Source organism: Rhinolophus hipposideros (assembly GCF_964194185.1).
Source record: "Rhinolophus hipposideros genome assembly, chromosome: 1".
NCBI lineage: Eukaryota > Metazoa > Chordata > Mammalia > Chiroptera > Rhinolophidae > Rhinolophus > Rhinolophus hipposideros.
The window spans coordinates 51,238,829-51,260,752 of NC_138047.1; the positions used below are offsets into that span (position 1 = coordinate 51,238,829).

Below are 21,924 nucleotides of genomic sequence, written 5' to 3' on the forward strand. Positions count from 1 at the left end.
CCTTTTTAGTTGAGCCTTTTTGGTACAGAACATCTTCATGAAGAATTTTTGTTTTATGATTAAGAAATAAATGTGTCTTGCTCCTTGAGATCTCCCTGGCTTCAACAATTTGTAGTCATTTCCACTATAGACCATTAAGAATATATGTCGAGGACGGGGTAACAGAGTTCAAGTAAAAATTAATTTTTTATATATCGGAGCTTCTAACTCGCATTGGGTGAGTAATAGAGATTATCAACATAAATAATATAGTGCCAAAATATGAACTTAATTCATAAATATTGGTTGATTTCCTTATTGCATTTGATGTTGGTTATATAATCATTGTTTGCAGACTGATCTTATAAAACTTTGAATTCCTTGATTTATTTTGTGTATTTGCTTTTCTTATAAGTTTTCTTTTGACCTACTTAGATCTCATTTAATACGGTACTTTTGTACATTTCCCCATAGAGCAGTCAAGTTTTGTCATTTTGCTAGAAGTATTTCAAAATACTTGCCCAAGTCATTTTTCTCTCTGATTTAGGTTTCACCTCTCTTTAATTTAAAGAAATTAACGATGATTTTGAAAACCCTCTAATAAGGGTATGATAAAATAATTAACATGATGTGCTGCTGTAGAGCTGAAACTTTACTATTCATTTCATTTACTTGTTTTTTTTCTTTATTTGGGGTTCTTCTCATGCCTAGTCTATATTTTTCTTAAAGGCTTATGAAAATTTTGGTGAAAAAATGTTGCTGCTTCAGTGCAGGCATGGAGCCTCTTTTCCTAAGCTAGAAAACTTGGTGGGTATTTTCATTCATTTTTCCTAATACACACAGATTACATATCCAACTAAATGTGGTCAGAAGTACACTTTGATGGGATAAAAGACTATTCACATATGTCAGAAACAGAGCATCTGAGTTCACAGCTGGAAGGGAAGAAGTAAGAACTTACACAGTCACTGTACTCCATAGCAAACATTATGAGTGTTATTTTCAGTTTAAAAGAAATAATCATAGACTTCCATCTAATCATGAACTTTTAGATATGGAAGGAATCTTAAAAGTCATCCAATATAACATATAAATTTTACAAAAGAGAAAATAATTGGCATTTTATATTTGCAAAAGAAAAGACCACATCTTCCTATATGAGTATGTAATGTTACCAAGAATCTTCGTGACAGCTACTATAGAGATTAAATGGATGATTAAGTAAAAGAGAACTTAAGTATCCAAAAGTTCCCCTAAAATCTTAGGCCATAATCTTAGACTGTAGATTTAGAAAAGAAAAGCATTCACCAATATTCTCTTTATTAGCTTCTTTGTGTTGTTGTGGCCTATAATACACGCACTAATTTCAGTTATTTTTATGTTTATGTCTAAAATGTTATGACTCTGAAAATCTTCAATTAGGAGGAAAGACATTTACATATTACTGTTTCCTTTGTTTAATTACACTCTCCCAATTCTCTGATATATAAAAGGTAATTGATTACACCTACAATTTGGAAAAATGCTGACATGTCCTTTAATTATATTGCTCCTATGGGAAGTAAGCAGAAGGGTGAGCATTGCCTCAGATCACTACTAGATGCATTTCATGTTCAGAAAGGAAGAAAGAACAAAAGGAATGAAAAACTACTGGTAGCTATACGCTGGTTACCATACTAGAAATTGTGTTTTATCTGATATGCCATGAAAATAAATCATTCTGATTAAATCTTTATTTTCCCCTTTGCATATTGTATATGCAAAGAGAAAAGAGTTTTCTTAAGGAATTACCCAAGGAAATGCTTCAGAATAAACCTTGTTCAAGATGTAAATAAACATCTTAATTATACAAACCTAGCATAATTAACTGAGTGGGATAAATAAAATCCACAAAAACAATCTCCAAATTTCATATATAAATCTATAGTTTCAATCTTTCCCTCTATATGTTTAATGAAAGTACTAACAAAGAGACGAATTCATAGTTTTGCCTATGTTTTCCTATTTCTCTGACCAGCCCTTGAGTAGAAGTGATTTTTTAAAAGATAACATAATAATAATAACAATAATAACAAAGAAACAATAGAGGAAAGAAGAAAAGAATGGGATTCTGGAATATTACAGCTTACTTAATTGGCCTTTATATAATGGAATGTTATCTCCAGCATCTTCAAAAGTAACTCAAATTATTCATTTTGGAGTGTGCCTTCACTGAAATTCAGACTATTCTGAACAATGAATATAGTCAGACATACTATGCCTTTTTAAACCAGCCTAGCAACTAGAAACTCAAAACTTTCAATATACATATTTTTGAGTAAACTCATAATTTCTATATTCCAGTGCTATAAACCATCTTCCATTTTCTCAAGCATCAATATATTTTCTCTCTCTCTCTCTCTCTCTCTCTCTCTCTCTCTCTCTCTCTCTCTCTCACACACACACACACACACACACACACTTTTATCTTTCATTTTTAATCTGACCCTTTGCATCTTACAACAATACCAGGTAATAACTATCTAATAGTTTTTTAATATAATATAAAAATGGCAGCAGAGGCCGCATCATGGTCTGTTTCTGTCTCTCCTTGACAGACAGGTGGGTCAACGCCTAGATAAGTGCAGAGTGCCCCAAGAATACTTATTTCACAGTCCAAAAAATAATTTCCGGCTTTTTATTCCAGGTACCAAGTGGAAAAATGAAGATTCTCCTGATCTTCTTAGGTCTGCTTGGTAATTCCATTGCTATGCCAGTGAGTATTAAAAAGATTTTAGGACTTTCCTTTGTATTCTATTGTTGCATAGCTTGGAGACAATTATTGGGTTTATTTCAATTGATGTTCTGAATTTGTCACTTCCAGATGCAAATGCCCAGAATGCCTGGATTTAGCAGTAAAAGTGAGGAGGTAGGTATGTTTAGTCTCTGGAGAGAGTTTTCCAGAGCCCTGCCCTCATCAAAAAGAAAAATACTGGAAAACTTTTGGATATATAAAATCTCTTATGAAATAGGTAGAAGGAGGGAGATTTGAAAAGACTTAAACTCTAAAATCAAGGCAAAGTAGTAATTTCCCCAGCATCATTCTACCTATCTATAATATGTCAACATTCCTTTTCAAGGTAAATGTGAATTTGTGTTAAAGTATAGTTAATGTTAGCTTTTCTGCTGTTTTTAAGCTAGCGAAGTTAGACATTTGTACCAAAGATTGTTACAAAGGAGACACTTAAAGCACATAAATATCTTTTACATGACTCATACCCAAGATCATTAGCCAAATTCACTACACATCAGAAAGGAGAACTGTTTTTTCATAGAATTATCACATTCTCAAATTCTGAACTCCAAAACAGTAGAGTAGAACATTCAACAACTTAGAAGTAGACAAGAGTTTTGTTCTCTATTATTATTCTCTATTATTTTAAAATTTTGAGTAAAAAATTCAAGTGCCATAGAAGCTTTTTAATTATATATTTTAAATGTAGGCATAACTAATAAAAGACATTATGATTGTTGTACATTAAAATCAGAAATTCAACTTATTTCTTATGAATTTTGGATTGATTGAAAATTTTTCATTTTGCGCCACATTAATGGATTCCTTTGTTCACAGATGATGCGGTACAGTCAATTCAACTTTATGAACTCCCCACATGTACGTTCCACTTTATATTATTTCTGGCTACTTTTTTGTTTATATACAGATAATTACATTATAGTTTGTCTTAGCTAATACAGACTCCAATAACTATCCACATGTTTTAATTACAATATAATCATTATAAGAGTTTCAAGAGGGAAAATTTATTTCACCTGTCCCCTTACACCAAATTTTCTTCTTATTCATTATTATTGTTCTTTCATGTAAATAAAAATCATTTATTAATTACAAGAGTCCTTTAAATCCAAGAGAAATTGGATCTGGGAAAAGATCAACAAGATATATTCACACATAATGAGAACAAAAAATAACATAGCAAGTACTTGCAGGGGCATCAATTTTATTTGGATTATCTTGAAAGATAACACTAAAATTATGAAATAACTTTATTTAAATAAATGTAGGTTACACTTACCACTATGTGCTAATTATTCTTTTTATTGTTCAACTTTTTTATTATACATATAAAAAAGGATTAATCTCTTTTCTTACATTTGACAACATCTATCAGACCAAAATGTGCTCACAGCAGAGCATCTGGGTCAGTTAGACTCTCATTAGCACTTTTTCTCTTTTTTTTTTAACTTTTTATTAAATTTATTCTTTTCTATTAAAATTTATTTAAAATAATTAATAATGAATCATATATCAGTTGGATCTTTCGGCATAATTTTTCTGACAAAATTGTATTATGATACAATAACATTATATGTTATTTTTGACTTTTGTGACATGATCATGAGAACAATTTGGGGAAAATCAAGAACTTCATCAGTTTTCTCTTAATTCTTTTCATTCAATTCATTCTCTTTTAAAGTCCCTCACATAAAATTATCATCATTGTCAATTTTCTTCAACTACGGATTGGCCCAACTCTTTTAAACTCTCATTCTCAGTTTACTGATTTTGCCTGTGATTTGAAATTTTCACCAACTTAATTGTCAAGAAATACTGAATCTTAATGCAAGATTTGCGGTTTTACCTTCCATCAATCCACATGACATTTATACTGTATTACGTGTACATCATCCAACAGACAGGAACAGACAGACTAATGAAGATGGGAGCTAGAGACTGGTGTTAAACCAGAGAGGGAGTGTTTCAATGGGAACTGATGTAAGAGGTTAATTCATAAATTAGCATTTTCAAATTATAATTACTTTTATACTTCCCTGCCAACCCAATAATTGTGGAGCTTCTGATAATGAAAATGGAATTAATGAGGATTCACCTGCAATCAAGAAGCACAGGCCCCATTAAAGGTGTTTACACACGCAGAAATTTTATTCTCACTCCCCTTTTCTTTTAACTCTCGCTTTAATTTTCTTTTTGTTTATTTCCTCCTTGTCTAGCCTGTGACAAGTCACTGGGGTTTTGAATTTGACATCAACTCCTCTATCAATTGACTGTATACTTCTAACCTGAGTCAGGGCTGCAGATTTAGAAAATCACAGTCAAATTCTTAAACTGAATTTTCTCACCCAATTCTGCCTTTTGCTTTGTTTGGTTGGTTGGTTTACTAGAAGACTGAAGTTTATTTCTGTAAGACATTTAAAGGAACGCTAGCTAAAGACCTTGAAGCTTCCATTGTTGAGTTACATTTCATAGGATTTTTAAGATCTGTGGCTGAGTTTTAGAGACTGACACAAGAGAGTGGGAGAGCCAGAATCTCAGCTCCCATGTGATTTTACTGTTATTTGCTACCCCTGCAGATGGCACATCTGGGCCCCTTGTATGGAAATCGTGTGCAACTCCCTCAGCTCTTCCCACAGTACCAGATACCCATGTGGCCTCAGCCACCACCCAACACGGGACACCCACAAAAACCTTCATCTCCTTCAGCACCCAAACATCAGAGCAAGACTGATCAAACCCCAGAGACCCAGAAACCCAACCAGCCTCAACCAAAAAAGCCACCACCAAAGCGGCCTTTAAAGCAGCCACCACCTGCCCCAACTCCACCCCAAGAGGAAGCCCAGCCACCTCAGGTGAGGTTTGCCCAACAAAATTCCAAACCAGAGTCATATGGCCTCTGCGATTTGGAGGGCTATGCTACCCCCACATACATACTTCTTCCAATTCTCCTCAATATGGGTACTGCTATGTACAAAATAAGATCTTTAGTTTTGACACTTTCTTCCAAGGTGATGCTGCCACCACCTATCCAAAACTGCCTGGTGAGTCAATGCCAGTCTTCATTTGATTAAAAATTACCCGAACACTCTGGCCTTTTAAAGCTCCCTTTAAAGCTCCTTTTAAAGCTCCTTTATAGAAGCTCCTTTTAAAATACAGAGGCAAAATGAGTTCTAATGGAAGAGTCAGGGAACAGAGATTCAAGTTCTTCCCTCAGCCCTCATTAGTTGTATGATCTTGAGCAAGTCACTTCATCTGTCTGGACTCCAGGTTCTCCACGAATAAACGAAATCATCTCTAAGTCCATTTCAAGACCCATGCTTTGATGATCCAAAATATTGCCCTGAAAGGTAATACTGCTGCTAGTACTTCAGGATGACATAAGCATAGTCCTTACTTAAGGCAAGATGTACAACCGGTTTCTTAAGATCTCACCTAATGAGGAGCTTCTAAAATACTATCTTTGCATCAATTAGCATTTTATTATCAGACACTATTATAGGCATAGATAATATAAAATTTATTAAAAAGACAACTCTGGATTTCACCCTGGCTTTAATCATTTACCAGTTATACAATTTGGGGCAAGTGACTAACTTCTCTGAATCTCAGAATCTTAAGTGAAATGGGAACAATAATAGCAATATCTTCTATGGTTATGTGAGGACTAAATGATTTTACCAATATAAAATAATGGCACAGTACCTAGGACATGTGTTCAACAATACTAATATTAATTGTTGTTATTATTATCATCTCTGCCTTAAAATTTAAAAAAAACAACAGTTTAATTAAAAGGGAGATGTAAACTCCCAAGTTTCAAATAATTGTATTTAATACGTTTGTTTCATTTTTCATGTATTCTTCTCTCTTTCATGTCATTCTGATTCTTTCTTTCTCTCTAGGCATTCCCACCATTCGGCAACGGGCTCTTTCCCTATCAACAGCCACCATGGCAAGTTCCACATGTGAGTTGTTTTTTTTCTTTACACTAGAAGTGAAAAATAACATTAAAATGTTATATCTCAAACTAATATGAGTTCATACATTCTAAAAGGAATGCTATATGCCAATCAGTAGAGAGTATAAAGCAAAATCATCACATCAGTAATCATGTAGAAAAAAAGAATATTTAAGTGAATTTTTTATTCAGACAAATTGGTGACATGAACACAGTCTAAATCACCAAACAGCTACCTATAACTTGGGTAATAAATTAATTTTAAAGGGTTGTGCTACTTCATTACTATCCCCACTTCCTTAAAAGATTAGAAAACACAAAGATTGTTCTCATTTAATATAATGGAGAAACTGGGACAAAATGTAGCTTGAAAATCTTAAGATAAGCTATGATTAGACATAGATCTTTCCATTATATCTTACTATTTCTAATCACAGATATTTCATTATGAAAAATCTTACAAAATAATATTTACAAGAATCTTTTAAAGTTTAAAAATCATTAAAATAAAAGTTAATATTAAAATTGCATCATAGGCACTAAAAATATGAATTACAAAATAAACTATTTGAACTAAAGAAATATAAAAGCCAGTTGCTGTTAAAATAACAAAAACAACACCATAAAATATTTGATGACCCTTGATTAAGCTGTGGCATTGGTTTTTCTTGTCTATGATTCTATAACCAAGAAGACTTCTTATCAACAAGGAACAATTCATTTCTAGAAGTAAGAGCTCCTTACTTCTTTTTTTTCTTAAAAAAGTTAGTCCTGTTTACCAGCCATACTGTACTAAGGGAACTAAGGCAGTACCAGGCGAAGATTTAAAAAGCAGACGAGTATGATTCTCATGATGAAGTAGCTATTAATCTCATCTACGCAGAACTTCTTGAAGGTCTGTGGGAGCTGAACTGCTTGGCTAAATACTACCCTGGGTAAAAACTCAGCTTCTAAATTTGATTTGGAAAATAAACCTTGGTCAACTAAAAATATTATAGCAATAATCCAGGAATGATGGTCAACTTGTAACCCTAAATGTGAAGTAGACATTCTAAAACTAACATGATTACATGTTCTAATACGGATGTTTGCACCCTAATAGCACTCAAATCTCTCTGTCTCTGTGTGTGTGTGTGTGTGTGTGAGTGTGTGTGTGTGTGTGTGTGTGTGTGTGTGTGTGTGTGGAAGGTGATGGGGTGGGGTGACTGCTAGATGATATTTTTATAGGATCCAGCTGAAGCCTTTGTATTTACCAGCATTCAATGATGGATTGTAATTATAATCATAATTATTAATAGCGGGATTGTGAAAGCTAATGACTCAGAAGCTAAAAACTAACAGTGCTGAAGCCAATCATTGACATGAACTATATTAAGATACCTGGAGTCTTACAAACAAATGGCAGTATAGAAAGTGGTTTTCTCCTGTGTTCACTGTGTTTTTCACCTTTCAGAGGATACCACCAGGTTATGGACGTCCACCAGTCAGCAATGAAGAAGGCGGGGTAAGTGCAAATAAAGCTACATTCCTCTATTAGGAATTACAATCCTTTAGTCTCTGCTCTTTGGATCCCTACCTATTAAGAAAGTTACAATCCAACATACAAACCTGTAGCTCAAGCACCCATGATATAAGAAAAAAAGTGCAACAAATCAAGACAGTAACCTAAAATAAAATAAATGTGATACATCATTTCTCCTCTACATGTATTAAAACTTCCCTTGCTCCCTTCTTACCCCAACCCTCGGCAAAGAAGGTTAACCTAATACTCTGTGCTCCAGGTTGATGCGAACCCTAGACAGTGATGGAGCAACTAGTAAACAGAGAAGGAAGTAAAAGCATCGTAGATCCCTGCATGATGTCAGAGACATCTCCTCAACCATCTGTCTTATCCCCTGGAGGGAATTAAATAATCATCTAATTCCTTCAGTGTACAAATATATTGAATCCCACAAAAGATAAATCACTATTCAATTTCACTCACTGAGTTAGTGGATAAAGTGGACACAGAACTCATCTTCTGACACCCTGTGCAATGACTTTACCACACCACACGAGGAGAAAGGCCAAATGCATGTCACAGAGTGATGTATTGTTAAAATATTCTAGACCGTATCATCAAAAAAAATCATTGTGGTGATTGTGAAAAATCTCCCCATCTCTGGAGTTTACTTTCTCTTTTTTCCCTAGATATGTGATATGTTCACCATGAAATCTGGAAACCTGATAACTCTTGGGGGGCGGGGGTGCAGGGCCTGGGGGGAAGTTACATAATGACATTGAAAATTACTATGTTAGTAATGGCATAAGGTACATTCAAAAGTATCACTGTGAAATCACCCCAAATGAAAATGAGTCAGATAATTGTATGCAACCTCAAAAGTGGCACTTCCAATTTTCACAAATATAACATGAGCGAGTGAAGCAGAATGACCCAGGCAGTTAGCTCGGGCATTAAGAAATCCGTATTCCACCTCTTGAGGACACTACCTGATTTCCTGCTTGATACCGGAGACATCTCCTCACCCATCTGTCTCATCATCTCCATCCACAAGCAGGGATTAAAAATATTTTTTCTCTAAATTGGATTTATTTTAAGGGAAAACTAATTGACTTAAATGTCACACAAATGTCTAACAAACATACTGACAGAGCTCATTATAGCTCATCATATAGGTTGTTATAGCAGAAGTCTATGCTGTTGTGGATACCTGGAAGTAGAGCCTAATTCTGTCCATGGAAGTCAGGACAAAGAAGGGAGCATTCAAGCTGAGTCCTGAGGATGAGTGAAGTTTATCATGAGGAATGAATGTAGGTGAAGAGAAGGTTCAACATGAAGAAGCCATGTGCAAAGGCACTGAAACATAGAGGGAACAGAGTACTCAGAGAACTGGTAATAGCTGTGATTTTTTTAAATGTTATTTATTATGGTACTAAAAATTCTTAACGTGAGATCCACCCTCTTAACAAATTTTGAAGTGTGCAATACAGTTTTGTGGACTGTAGGTACAATGGTGTGCAAATCTCTAGAGCTTATTCATCTTGCTTAACTGAAATTTTATGCCCGTTGATTAGTAAACTCCCCATTTCCCCATCCCTCAAGCTCCTGGCAATCACCATTCCACTTTTTGATTCTGTGAATTTAGCTATTTTAGATACTTCATATAAGTGAAACCAGGCAGTATTTGTCTTTCTGTGATTGGTTTATTTCACTTAGCATAATGTTCTCAAGGTTCATCCATATCGGTGCATATTGCAATTTCCTTCCACTTATTTTTAAGACTGAATAATATTCCATTGTACGTATATACCACGTTTTCCTTATCCATCAACTATTAATGGACATTTAGGTTGTTTCCGTGTCTTAGTCATCATGAATAGAGCTGCAAATAGTTGTGATTTACAACTGCAAAAAGTACAGGGGGAGAAAACAGCCTCGATGTAATAGTTATGGGCAACATGATTATTGAAAATCATTTACTATTATTATTATTATTATTATTATTATTATTATTCAGTTTATAACACTTGTTAGGCCCTTACTAAGTCCAGGCACTGAGTTTCTTTACATGTTATCTCATTTGACCCTCATGACAACCTATAAGGTAGATATTTTATTATCTCCATTTTTCAAAGGAATAAACTGAGGTTAGCCCAGAGTCATACTACTAATTCTGGTGGAACTGGGATTTTAACCCATATCTGTCTAGAGCACCACTCTTCATCACCATGCTGTACTGCTTTGTATTTAAGCCAAAGGGGTTAGAATTTATCCTGTAAGGTAAAGGATAACTTTAAATAATATTTAAAGAGGAAAGTGACAGAACTTTCCCACATACCCATCCCCAACCTCCACTACTCTGATGGCCATGGAAAGGCAAGATTAGAGGAAAGTAAAATTACATCTACAGTAACTGGTATGAAAACTATTGCAATAGTTCAGAGATATTGGAGATGTAGGAGAAGGGGACAAAAGAAGTAGTTGAAAGTTTAGGTGTCATAGGATTTGGTCATTAATTGTCTGGGAGACATAAAGGAGAGAGTAGAAACTTGACAAGCTAGGCAGATGGTGGTAAATGCTGCTTAGATATAGAATATTGTAGAAGGACATTTGGGGGGGAAATGAGTCCAGTGTGAGTATATTCAGTTGGAGGTACTTATGAGGTCTTCAGTGAAGCAATCTTGCTGTCTCACCCACAAGAGAGAATGCCAAAGAGAATGCCAGAGTGGGTCAGAGTTATGGCTTTGGGAGTCACTGGCATGATCCATACTGAAAAAATTGTCCTCCAATAGGTTGTTTAAGGCAGATGTGTAAGATGAGAACAGAAGAACAAGGGGGGTGAAGGATGGAACCCTAAAAACAGAACAAAACACTTCAGATTTAGAATCCTGGCCTAGGAAGAAAAAGCTGATAAGTAATGGTCAGAAAGTTCGAGTACCAGAAAAGAGAACCAGAAGGGAATAGGACCATAGAAACCCATAAGAAATTAAATTTCAAGAACAAAAGCATAGCCAAAAGTGTTAAAAGATGCACACAGGTGATAAGATTTCCCTATCACATTAAAAAATTCTGAACAACACTATAGTGGGAAACAAAGACTAATTACTGATGTCCATCTTCTTCTCTACAGAATCCTTACTTTGGATATTTTGGATATCATGGATTTGGAGGTCGTCCTCCTTATTATTCAGAAGAGATGTTTGAACAAGATTTTGAAAAACCCAAAGAAAAAGACCCTCCTAAAACAGAGAGTCCAGCCACTGAACCCTCATCTAATTCAACAGTTCCTGGGACTAATTCTACCCAACCAAATGCACCAAATACAGGAGGAAGTCAGGGCGGAAATGACACCAGCCCAACAGGAAACCGTGGCCATGGGCCAAACACTGCAAGCAACCCTACAACTCAAAATGGGGTCATTCCACCCCCTGCAGTTAATGTTTCAGGCCAGGGGGCACAAAGAGGTCAAATCCCATGGGGACCAAATCAGCCAAATATTTATGAATACTACCCAAATCCTAACATCCAAAGTTTTCCTGCAGGAAGACAATGGCGTCCCACTAGTACTGCCATGGGGCACAGACAGAATGGGCCTTTTTACCAAAATCAACAAGTCCAAAGGGGTCCTCGGTGGAACTCCTTTGCTTGGGAAGGCAAACAAGCAGTTCGTCCAGGAAATCCAATTTATCGCAAACCTTATGCTTCCACTGCAAGAGGCAATTCTCCCAGTCATACAGGAAATCCAGCACATTTCAGAAGAAAGCCTCAGGGGCCAAATAAACATCCTGTGGGAACCAGTGTTGCTCCTTTGGGTCCCAAACATGATACTGTTGGCCACAATGAAAAAGTCCAAAATCCAAGAGAGAAGCCACTAGGTCAAAAAGAAAAAATAGTCATTCCTACAAGGGATCCAACTGGCCCCTGGAGAAACTCTCAAGATTATGGAGTTAATAAATCAAACTATAAATTGCCTCATCCTGAGGGTAACATGCTAGTCCCAAATTTTAACTCTATTGATCAACATGAAAACTCTTATTACCCAAGAGGAGATTCCAGAAGAGCCCCAAATTCTGATGGACAAACCCAAAATCAGAATTTGCCCAAAGGGATTATTTTAGAGCCAAGAAGAACCCCATATGAATCAGAAACTAATCTGCCAGAATTAAAGCACAGTACATATCAGCCTGCATACCCTGAGGAAATCCCTTCCCCTGCAAGGGAACATTTTCCAGCCGGAAGAAATACTTGGAACCATCAAGAAATTGTTCCACCTTTTAAGGAAGATCCTGGGAGGCAGGAGGAACTCTTACCTCATCATTCCCAGGGCTCTAGAGGAGGATTGTACTACCCAGACTATAACCCCTATGATCCCAGGGAGAACTCACCATACCTTAGGAAAAATACATGGGATGAGAGAGATGATTCTCCCAACACTAGGGGGCAACCTGAAAATCCTCTGTACCCCATGAATAATCCAGACCCAAAAGAGACAGTCCCTTATAATGAAGAGGACCCAATTGATCCAACTGGAGATGAACCTTTCCAAGGACAAAGTAGATGGGGGGTGGAGGAGTCAAGCTTTAAAGAAGGCCAAACAGTTAGGCACTACGAAGGTGAACATCATACCTCATATCAACCAAAGGAATACCTTCCCTATTCCTTAGATAATCCATCAAAACCCAGGGAGGATTTTCCTTACGGTGAATTCTACCCCTGGAACCCAGATCATTTGCCAGTTCCCACTGTACCACCACCTGTGGAGAACAGAGGCTATTATGCTAATAGTGCTGTTGGACCAGAAGAAAGCACTCTGTTTCCTTCTTGGAACTCCTGGGATCCCAGAATACAAGCCCAAGGGCAGAAAGAAAGAAGGCCATATTATAACAGAAATTTCTGGGATCAGCCAACATACGTACACAAAGCCCCTGCTGGTCAACCACACCAGAAAGAGAACCAGCCCTACTCTAGTAACTCCCCAGCTGGGCTTCAGAAAAATCCAACATTGCGTGAAGGTGAGAATTTGAATTATGGCATGCAGATTACTAGGTTAAATTCACCAGAGGGTGAACATTTGCCTTTCCGGGACTTAATTCCTCCAAGTTACTCATCAGGTCCAAAAGAAGCACATTTATTTCATCTAAGCCAGAGAGGCCCTTGCTGTGCTGGTGGCTCCATAGGGCGAAAGGACAATCTGCTTGCTCTACAAGACCACACTCCATCTTTTGGTCTTGCCCCAGGGGAGAACCAAGACACCAGTCCTCTGTATACAAAAGATAGTCACACTAAACATGCAAGACATACCATCTCCCCGACAAGCACCTTACCTGGCCAGAGAAACAGCTCAGAGAATAGGCTGCCTGGAGAAAGTCCAAACCCAAGTCCCTTTAGAGATGATGTGTCCACTCTGAGAAGGAACATACCATGTTCTATAAAGAATCAACTGGACCAAAGGGGAATTATACCCTTTTCTGAAACCAGTTCCCTTCAATCAAAAAATACTCCTTGTCTTAAAAGTGACCTTGGAGGAGATGGAAACAATGTTTTGGATGAAATATTAGAAGGCAGCCAGCTCAATGAAAGGACTGTTGCCCTTACTCCTGAGCAGCTTGTTATTGGTACACCTGATGAAGGCCCCAAGCCAGAAAGACTCCAAAGGGAAGTGCAAGGAAATGAGGGCGAGAGGCAACAAGAAAGGCCATCTAGCATCCTACAGTTACCATGCTTTGGCTCCAAATTAGCAAAGTATCTCTCCCCCAGCACTGGAGCTCCATCTGGCATGGGAAGGCAAGGCCCATTCAATGGAGATCCAATGATGCCTACTGAAATTCCTAACTCATTGGCTGGCTTAGCTACTGGGGCCCAGTTTCAGAGTATAAATGTAGACCCACTTAATGCAGATGAACACACTCCATTTGATTCCCTTCAAATAGGGACCAATCCACAGGACCAGGTACAAAACTGCTTACTACTTCAGGCCTAGGACTCTCTCAACCAAGAATCCTTTGGGGAAGGAAAATACCTGATATTCTATAACTAATATTCTACAGTGGTTCCCAAACTTTTCCCCCAAGACTTGATTAACTATCTAACCTTCTTGGTGATCCTTAATTTTTTTCCCCCTTCCAGCAATAGGAGTAGTGGCCCGGATGGTGCTGGGCCTTTGGGACTTCCTAAATCCAGTACTGTCACTATTAGTACAGAACTGAAAAAAAAAAAAAATGAAAAAAAAAAGGCAGGAAGGCTATGACCACCATCATCTTGAAACTTGGAGGCCACTTGTCTGGGTTAATTTCCATTAGCTTGCTTCTTCTTCCTTTTTTTTCTCTCAGTTCCATACTTGCAAAATTCTCCGGTTTTGCAAGACAGAAAAGCAGATGAACTTTCCATTTTATGTATGGAGATCAATGTGTCAGTATAATTCTGATGATTGTACATTTTTTTTAGTCTTTATCAGTTTGTGGTGTTTTTTTTCCTAGTTAATGTTCTCTTTGGGCATTTTTTTCTTCCACTACCGCTTTCTTTACCTTTATCATTTCCTTTCTTACCTTCCTTCCTTCTTTTCTTTCTCTCTCAACCATTCTATACTTAGCTTTCTATTTTTCCCTTCCCCATCTTTCTCTCTATTATTTCTTACATACTAAGATATCTTTAACCATCACTAGTCATTACCGCTACTTTCTCCATTCTCCGTTATGTCTTTCTCTTTGCCCACCTTTCTGTTATGTCTCCTGATGTATCACTTGTCAATCAATTCTTTTCTTCTCTGACTCCTGTCTTCCCTTCAATCTATCTTTTTCCCTGCTGTGTTATTTTCATATCTTAAGACTACTTGTCTCTCTCCCTTTTTGTATCTACTCTCTAAATTCTACCCTCATTTTTTTTTTGCCTTACCTAGCCATCACTGTAGAATATATTTCATAAATAGTAGACACTAATACCTACTGTTATTTTCAGTTTTCTTATGGCCTTTATCAGGTAGAAATAACTCAGGCAGAGGAACACATTCAAGAAGTATAAAGTTAGACAGACTAGTAAAAACTAACAGCCTGGGGACCAGGCTTAGGAAAGTAGGGAGAGAACGACTGCCACTCTGCGACTGAGCATCCAGATAAAAAAAGCAAGACTTCCAAACCCTATCACCAACTGATGAGCTGCAGGATTTAGGAAACATTATCCTAATCATATAAGAGAAGTACTCAATGGTTAGTTCTCTTTAATAGTACATAAAATCACTTGAATAGTGATTCTACCGGTATATGCTACTATTAACATAAAGACTTATTCTTCTTGTCCTGGTAGAATTATTCACATACACTCTTCATATCTTCATTAAATAGTGTAAATTGTTTTATAAAGTAGACATTTCTATACTGCTTTACTTAGAATACATCTAGGTACTTTGTTTTGTTTTTGATAATAGCATTTTGGCCTACAATCTGTATAATCCTTCCTGGAGAGAAAGAATTCTCAGCATTATCTAGAAAGTTACCTTCTAACTCTAAGGAGTTTCTTAGAAGAAAATTTCCTGGGACAGATTTCATAAGAATATCTCAGAAATTTGGGAAAATACAATGTTGGAAACTTCCAGAGGAAAGGAATCTTGTCCTTTGAGTCTTCTAAAGTTTCTGGAACAGTGTCTTGCACACAGTAGCTGCCCAATAAATATTGATTGACTTACTGATTTTAAAACAGCTTTTAAATCTCCCATAAAAATACCACAGTGTGCTTTTCCTACAGGTAGAAACCTTCTGGGATGCTAAATGAGCCACCATACTCTGTAGCTTTATATATTCATCAACATTTGCATTGTAGAGTCTCAGGGTACGAAGGGATCTTAGAGGTAGTTGTCCAAGCAATCCACTAGTTACTTACTTCTACCCCTGATGCCACCATGTTTTATATTTTAATTATGCATTGAGAAATCATTAACTTATATTATATAAAACTGTCTCTTAAGAATTATCCTCATCAAAATAAAACTACATTTTATGTTTCACTACTTTTTTCATCAAAAGATTTTTTAATCTAGATATGAATAGTTTCATTGTAAAACACTTTCATTTCAATATTTCATCAAAATGTATGGATCATAGATTGATTTTGGCAGATATGTTGACACACCACTTATGAGTCACCACAGCTTAATTTATCATCTGAGGCCTCTGTAATGTAAAATGTAAAAACATAGTGGAACAAAAACATCTATTAAACTTAAGAATGTAGAGTGAAGATAAAAGGGAAAATGTCCCTGTAGAAAATGACTTTTATCTTATCAGCACAGGTATCCTTCTGCAAATCTGGATACCAGGCCTGAGTTCCTTACAGTAAAGAAATCATTGTGTTCACGCATGTTAAGTTACTGATAAAATTTTAAAGTCAGCCATAAAGTTAAGGTGCACGCAGTAGAGATGGCAGGCTCTAAAGGTGATACCCTCTTGTCTCTAGCACCTCCAGCCCAGCACCATGGTCCCAATTCTGTGGTAAGTTCCTACATGTAGTAGCCATCACCCGATAATTTTTAAAAGGCCAGGCAGATCCTGGTGATGTGTTTCATTGATAAAGTAAGTAAATAAAGAAGAAAATAACACCTGCGGATGGCAAACACAGGCAATAATCCAGCAAGTCTGACACACACCTATCGGCCCTGTAAGTTTTCTATCTCACAGCCTATAACAGATTTCTCTAGACGATAGTTGGGCATTGATCCTGTGGGCTGGGGGAAATCTTGAACTTTTCCACTTTAATTAGGAAGCAAAATAGGATGATGAAATGTAGGGTCCAGCCACCTCAGAAAACTCAACCTAGCAGCCATTGTTATGGAGATTCTTCCTCTGGTGGTTTGGATTCCCTGAACGTGTTTTACTTTGTTACATCCGTCTTAACTTTATATATCCTCAAAGAAAATTCACAAGACATGACCTTTGAGTTACTTTCATTACTTGTTTTTCCGTATTTGCGCCTTCTCATGTCTCCTTCAGTCATGACCTGAAGGACCCTAAAGAAGATTCGTCTTACCCTCCGGAAACCAAACTTCATTTCTAAAAACCAAAAAGGGAACTAGAAATGTTGGATTTCAAATCAACAGCTCTGACCCTCCTTCACAAAACCTCAAAGGTTTCACTATGACTCAGACCAACTGCCCAATTAGAACTCAGAAGAAAACTGCACTTGATGGAAAACAGGTAATCACCATTTCACAGCGGAATCTAGCTTTGGGTTTTGCTCACCTGTTCTTCCTCGCCTCTGCACCTCACCTCTAACCGAGTAACACCAACCATTGGAAGTAACATCTCTCACTTTGAACTCATAGCCAATAAGATGCAGAAACAGGATTCAGCTGGTAACAAACAAAATTCCATGCTGGTAGAGAGGAATTCTTCAAATAAAGGAAGAAGCTGAGCTGTAATTCAACACAGACATAATTGTGAAATAGATGAAGCTGCCTTCAGTGTCCCATCATGTCCCCAATCAAGGTCCTCTTCACTCATAGTGCCCATTTCATCTGCCTAAGGACCCAGCACTCTCGATTTCTGTGCTTTATCGGAACTTGGACAGTGATTTCCTCTGAGCGTATCCAAATAACCATGCCTCATTCCTTTCTGCACTCTACAAAACAGGCATTTGTGATTGACCTGGTTAATGATTCCTTCTCAAGTGTTGGCTATTACTTAGTCCTCCCAAATTATCCCCCATACCCTTAAAGATTGAGTCTAATCATGGTATATATAGGGAAGGATAATGGTAGAAAATGTTTGGGGAGGATCTTGTCAGTCCCTCAGCTATTCAAGCACACTGACAGCTGCCTCCTTATCTTAGGATTCAGGCTGTTTCTGATAGTGTTGCATATTATGCCAGCTTTTCTGAAGTTTAGTGTGCATGTGAATCTTGTAAAAAGGCAAATTTTTGATTCCGTGATCTGGAGTGGGGTCTGCAATTCTGTATTATGAACATGCTCCCAGGTAGTGTTGCATCAGCCAGTTGGTGGACCAAAGTGGGAGTGGCGAGGCGCTAGGCTATTTCCTGCAAATAAGGGACACCTGCATACTCGCCAGGGAAAGAACAGAAAGGTCACGGCCACTGAAAAAGAAATGAATATCACCCATTTGAGGGGATGTGTATAAATGAAACGTGTAAGTGAAAGATTCGATAAAGAACCCAAAGAGAAAAAGAGCAGGCCAATCCTGTCACTAGTCTTACATTTATGTTATGCTTCTTCCGTCTCTTTTCCTTGCTCAAGTAGCTCTAGAAAGTTCTACATCCATCCATGAAGACCCTATTCCGTTAATAACTTCTCCAAGATTACCCCAGCTTCCCTAAAGCTCACAGCACGTCGTATGTTATATTTAATCACATATTGTCTTATATCCTGTGCTGATTTTTTCTTGTGCTAGTTCTTCCTATAGAAGGAGGAAGAAAACTCCTAAAAAGTGAGGCCCAGTTCTTATTCTTCTTATGTAACCCTCAAAGCAACTGGCACTGTGCTGAGCACAGGGTAGATGCTAAATAAACATCACTTTTTCTTTAAATACATTTTGTAAATGAATAGAAATTTCTAATTTCCCAAATTTTAATGTAATAATTGATTCAAATAAAAATTAATGATTAATGTATTTCCAATTACAAAATATACACTCACTGTAGAATATTTGGCAAATACTGAAAAGTAAAAGGAAATAGATAAAAGTAACACATAATCTCACTATCCAATGTTAATATTTTTGCCTTTTCTCTTATATTTGTATATTAGAGGGGGTCTTAACGTAATTTTTAATGAATTATCCTACATTTCCCTTTTCACACTATATAAGCAATTTCCATAAAATTAAAAATACTTAAAACTTCATTTTTGTTGTCTGTAAAATAAGCATACCTATATTACCATTCCCTTTAATGATAGATTTTGTTTCTTATGAATTTTCACTACCATAAATAATGTTGTGATAAGTATCTTTAGGTCTCTTTGTCCATATTCTTATTATCTCCTAAGAAGTGGAATTACTGGGGTAAATAGTCAAAAAATGTATTTTAGACAGGACAAAACACTGAATGAGAGCGTTGGTTTTGGAATCTGACAGTCTTGGATCCAATGATCAGTTCTCCATATACTTTTTGTAAAACCTTAAGATTACTTCACCTCTTTGCATCTCAGTCTTATCATTTGTAAAATGAAGATAGTACTTAGTTCATAGGGCAGTTATGAGGATTAAATGAAACGTGTGTTAAAATGGATGTGATGGATCTTGAGATTACTATGCTAAGTGAAATAAATCAGACAGAAAAAGTCGAGAACTATATGATTTCACTCACATGTGGGATATAAAACTGCAAGCAACAAAGGAACAAGACAAACAAATAAAGAAACAAAAACTCATAGAAAAAGACAACAGTTTAGTGGTAAGGTGGATAGGGGGATGGTAGGAGAGGTAAAGGGGATCAACTATATGGTGATGGAAGAACTGACTCTGGGTGGTGAGCACACAATGTAATATATAGATGATGTATTATAGAAATGTACACTTGAAACATATGTAATTTTACTAACTATTGTCATCCCAATAAATTTAATTTTAACAAATGGGTGTGTTGTATTCCACAAATCAACCACTAGGTGGAGATGGAGGCTTATAATTCTAACCCAGTGGTTCGCAAGCAATTCCCAAGCATCAGCAGCGCCTGGGAATTCTTGGAGAAACGCAGTTTCTTCTGCTGCACCCCAGAACTACTGAATCAGTACCTCTGACGTGGGGCTCAGCAATCTGGTCTCAGCGAGTCCTCCAGGTCAGTTTCGTGCATGCTAATGCTTGAGAATCACTGATCCAATATGTTTACATTTTTCCATAATTTGTCAACTAGGAAAAGAGAAGGGCCAAAGGTCAATTAACACACAGTAACAACTGCAATTTACAAAAGTTTACTAAATGCTATAATAGCTATCCTAAGTGATAATACAACACATATCCTTATTTTTACAAAAAGCTAGGAGATAGTTATTTTTACTCCCATTGTCAGATTTAATGAACTGCCCTTAGTGACTTGTCATTTAGTTACTAAGTATAGAGTCTGTATTCCAACCTAGGCCATGGATTTACCTACTACACTACATTGCCACCCCAAAGCCAAACCTGGAAAGTCCATCAAAAGGTGATTTTCCTATCCCACTGCTCCCAGGTCAGGGAGTGTGTGCATGTCTGGTTATGAGGGTGCATACATCTTTGTGTCTGTGATTGCAGAAGGAAGGATAATTATGGTTCATTTTGAATAAAAATGACAAAAGTCTTAAAGTGAAAACTGAATGCTTGGCTTGGATCTACTGGTTTCTAAGGGCCTGGCACAAAGGCACATTACTCTTATTGTTAATTAATGTAATTTTTTTCTGGCTGGTGCTAAGTGTGCTCACTTAAGCAAATGGCTGAGAACTATGCAGAAGGAAAACATTCTCACCAATAATACCCACTTATGATGATCTTCGTAAAACGTCATCCATTTAATTCAAATTTTAAAAGGAGGACAAAAAATATAAAAATAATTGACTTCTGACAGGTTAATGTATTGGTCACATTAACCTCAAAATGCCATGTGAACTGTAAGAAAATGTTATAGTGGGCATAAATAATTAGCAAAGAGCTTCTATTGATATTTGTTAAGGCTGTGGCAGTGATGCAGAGTTTTTGTTGCCATGTACTAGATGAGTGAACCAGTCAATCTGTTAATTACCCACTGAGTTGGTTTTCTCATTTACAATATAAAAGTCAACCCAAGAGTTATTCTGAGGATAAAATGAGGTGACACAGGTGAATCATGTGGCATGTAAAGAATGCTCAGTATAATCATCATCATTAAATCAGATACTTTATAATTGGCTCGTATGTTAATTCAGGCCCTACAGAAGCAGAATCCAACATGAGATTAAAAGTACAGAGATTTATCAGGAAAAATGCCTGTAAGAGAAAATAGGGTGGAAGCCCTAGAATGTTGGGAAAGCCATCAGACTCTGATGCAGGTATGACCCATACAGAAGAAAGAGGGTAAAAAGGTCGAGGAGGTAAAACTAATGGTGGTGCAGTGCTAAGATATTTTCAGTGAAGCTGAAGAGGAATCCTCAAATCAGTCACCCATCAGAAGAGTCCTGTGTCTCCCGGGAAGTGGCCTGTCTTAATATCCTTACCACACTCAACCATCATCAGCTGGGAGCAGCCCAGGAACCTCACACAAACACAGTAGTAGGATGGATACCAGAGCCACAGGTCAAATATGCTAGCGGCAAAGAACCGAGAGGCTCCTTTCACAGCTGCATCATCTACATTGATTCCTTCGTGTTTCCCTGCTAAGTTTTCCATAATACAAGCAAACGTATGAATGAAACTGATAGGAAGGCTGTAATCTTTCTTCAGTAACTGTCATGTAAGAGCCACCAGCTACTCTGGATTTATATTGAGTAAGTTAATGTTTAATAAAGCATTAGATTGGTGCCTAGCATCTGGAAAGTGCTAAATTGTTATTAACATGATGGTCTTACAGTTTAATGGAACTTCTGAAAGAAAGTAGGCCTACAAGACCAAGTTTGCTGTCCTCTTCCAGCTGGTATTTAATGAGGCAATAATGCTGGAATAGGAGCCTTTCCTACAAGAATCTGCAACCTGGTGACAAAAACTTTCTATATTGGGTATGCAGAAAGAGGAAGGCAAAAATGGG

General features: G+C 36.9%; 1 protein-coding gene across 1 annotated transcript; it reads left to right on the forward strand.

Annotated features, from left to right (window-relative positions):
- Nucleotides 1-732: 732 nt before the first annotated feature.
- On the forward strand, nt 733-14,212 carry ENAM (enamelin; the record flags this gene model as incomplete). Its single annotated transcript, XM_081047648.1, has 8 exons — nt 733-786; nt 2,666-2,734; nt 2,843-2,887; nt 3,590-3,631; nt 5,350-5,625; nt 6,676-6,738; nt 8,185-8,235; nt 11,363-14,212. The coding sequence occupies 8 exons, from the start codon at nt 733-735 to the stop codon at nt 14,210-14,212; spliced, it is 3,450 nt and encodes a 1,149-aa protein (XP_080903774.1).
- Nucleotides 14,213-21,924: the final 7,712 nt, after the last annotated feature.